Source organism: Lipotes vexillifer, unplaced genomic scaffold (genome assembly GCF_000442215.2).
Source record: "Lipotes vexillifer unplaced genomic scaffold, Lipotes_vexillifer_v1.1 scaffold412, whole genome shotgun sequence".
NCBI classification, from domain to species: domain Eukaryota; kingdom Metazoa; phylum Chordata; class Mammalia; order Artiodactyla; family Lipotidae; genus Lipotes; species Lipotes vexillifer.
The window spans coordinates 590739-593127 of NW_006798464.1; the positions used below are offsets into that span (position 1 = coordinate 590739).

The 2389-nt window shown below is 47.5% G+C and overlaps 1 protein-coding gene across 1 annotated transcript in view; it reads right to left on the minus strand.

Annotated features, from left to right (window-relative positions):
• POLG (DNA polymerase gamma, catalytic subunit) overlaps positions 1 to 2389 on the minus strand; it is a 27785-nt gene that overhangs the window by 24229 nt on the left and 1167 nt on the right. The window contains 1 exon segment of the mRNA XM_007470519.1: positions 1 to 26. This exon segment is cut by the window's left edge and continues 8 nt beyond it. Within this exon segment, the coding sequence (XP_007470581.1) occupies positions 1 to 26 (26 nt within the window).

A 2389-nucleotide genomic window follows, 5' to 3' on the forward strand; every position in this document is an offset into this window, starting at 1 on the left:
CCAGCCGCCGGCTGCACCAGGAATACCTGAGGGAGGTGAGAGGCAGGCAGGTTCAGCACCGAGGCATTCAAGTTCCACCCCACAATCCCCACTGCACACCTACCACCACATGCCAGGCCCTACGCTAGCAGCTGGGGGTACAAGGGAGACCACAGGGTGCTCCCAGAGCTAGAGGTCGGGCGGGGTGCTGCCCGGCTATGTGTTGGGAGTGTGGAGGAGTTACAAAAGCCTCTTTACTTTTCAACCTCCACAGAGAGAAAGGGAGCTAAGTGCCACAGTCCCGGGGGTCCCGGATGGTCATTCAGCCCGGGCCATCAAGGTGTTTGTTACGCCCAGGGCTCACCAAGTCTGTGCTTGGCTCTGAGGTGTCTTAATGACCGTTATCAACCCCTCACGTTGATAAGCACAAAATGGCTAATGTTCAAAGTGCTAATAAAGAAGAGAGACAATTATAATAAAACCCAAAGTGGATTTTTTTTTTTAATTCAAAGTGGCAAAAAAAAAAAAAAAAAAGACAAATGCTGCACACGTGTACAGGATGAATCATCTGACGGCTGGAAAGATTCTGAAGGACAAAGAGCGAATCACGCACCTTGTAGAACGTGCTGTGTCTCTGAACCACCACCCTCAGTGAGAGACCAGGGAAAGTGCCAGAATGGAGGAAATGTATGCACATGTGCTAGGAAATATGTGCTAGGGTTGGGGTGGGAGGGGCAGGTGATGAATGCTGCCTGCTGGGGGCCGGACACTGATTCAGGAAAAAGCTGGAGTTTGCTCAAGATCCACAAGACTAAGTGTGGGGAAATGGCCGCTGAGCAAAAGCCTTTTGTGAACCACAGATTACACCAAAGGGTCAAGGCCACTCAGCATCAAAGTGAGTGACGAGGCCACATGTGTGGCCACCACAGCTGCGAACAAGCTGCCCGTTTCCCTTACGGCGGGGAGGAGGGGTTATCTGCCGCAACAGATACAACAAACATAAAACTAGTTTCTTTGGGGGAAGGGGTTACCAGCAAAAAGAGGTTCCTAGTGTTAAACCTGGTAAAATCTAACTCACACTCCAAATGATGGGAAAACGCTCAGGGACTCAAGTTGAAACCTCCTCCCCTTTCAATTCAACATGTCAAAGCCCTCAAACACAACACAGAAGAAAAGGCTGAAGGATGTCAAATATTTGAGGCTGTGGTGATGACAGGGACTTTAGTTGCAATAAAAAGCCAGACTGGTGTCAAGATCCGGGTCTGCAGCTGTACATGAGAACCATCTAGTTAAATTTATTTGTGATTAAAAAAAGAAGAACGCCAAAATGCAAACACCTCTGGCAAATTTAAGATGAGTCAGGACCAATGCCGTTAACACTACACTTTTCCTGTGAATCTTAGATCGGTGTTGACAGCCTGTGTAATGTTCCTCTGGTCTGATGACCAAAGCCCTTACCAGCAGCCTTCGGGAAGCTGCCCTCTGGGCCACCCAAGGCTTTTCCCTCCCACTGGAAACTGCGGGCTGCTCAGGAACCTGATGTTACGCAGCCACGCAGCAGGGATGCGCCCAGGTTAAAAGTGGGCTGCTGTAAGGGTCCCATCTGGCACCTCCCACCCCCCACCATAGTCAGGCTCCCAGAAGGAAGGCCCCAGCATGAGCCCAGTCCTCAGCAATGACTTCTCCCGCCAGGCAAACTGCACAGTGCCCCCAGTACCACCGGCAAGAATGGAATGAGAATGAGAGGAGGATGGGAAGGATAGGGAGAGAAAGAGATGAAAAATTAGGAGAGGAAGAAGAAGGAAAAGAAAACGGGGACTTCAGGGAAATTGGCCAAGAATGACCAAAAGATCAAAAATCAAGTCCTTCTTATCACTGGTTTCCTAATTTCCTTTCAGCCACCACAGTCTACTTTACTTTCTCAAATGATGGACAGTATTCCCTCTATTTTGACCATCAAATTACACAGTAAGCACTGAGATTCTCATCTTAACTGGAACTACATCAATGAGGAATCATCTAGTTTTGCTCTTTTCAGCCGTTAATGCCTACCTTATCTATTTAGCCATGCTTTCACCATTTTCAACTGCATATTTAACATTTCGTAGCTTTCTTTACAAAGATGTAGCTTCCAATAGGAATAAAGAAACTGCCAACTATTTTGCTGGCCATGCCTGAAAGCATTAAGGTTGTAAATAGTATTTTAATCCTGGAATGAAGAATAAAAAAGGGGAGAAAAGTACTGCCATCATTGTTTGAAAAAGAAACTTGGGTAGCACTTAGAAAGTTATTTAAAAAGAAAAGAGAGATTGAATATACCTTTTGGGGACAAAAATGCCTGCAAGCCTGCTTGGAAGGCTGGGGGAAGGAAGCAGTTTCTCAGCTGGGGGTGGTCACGGTGGCGGGGGGA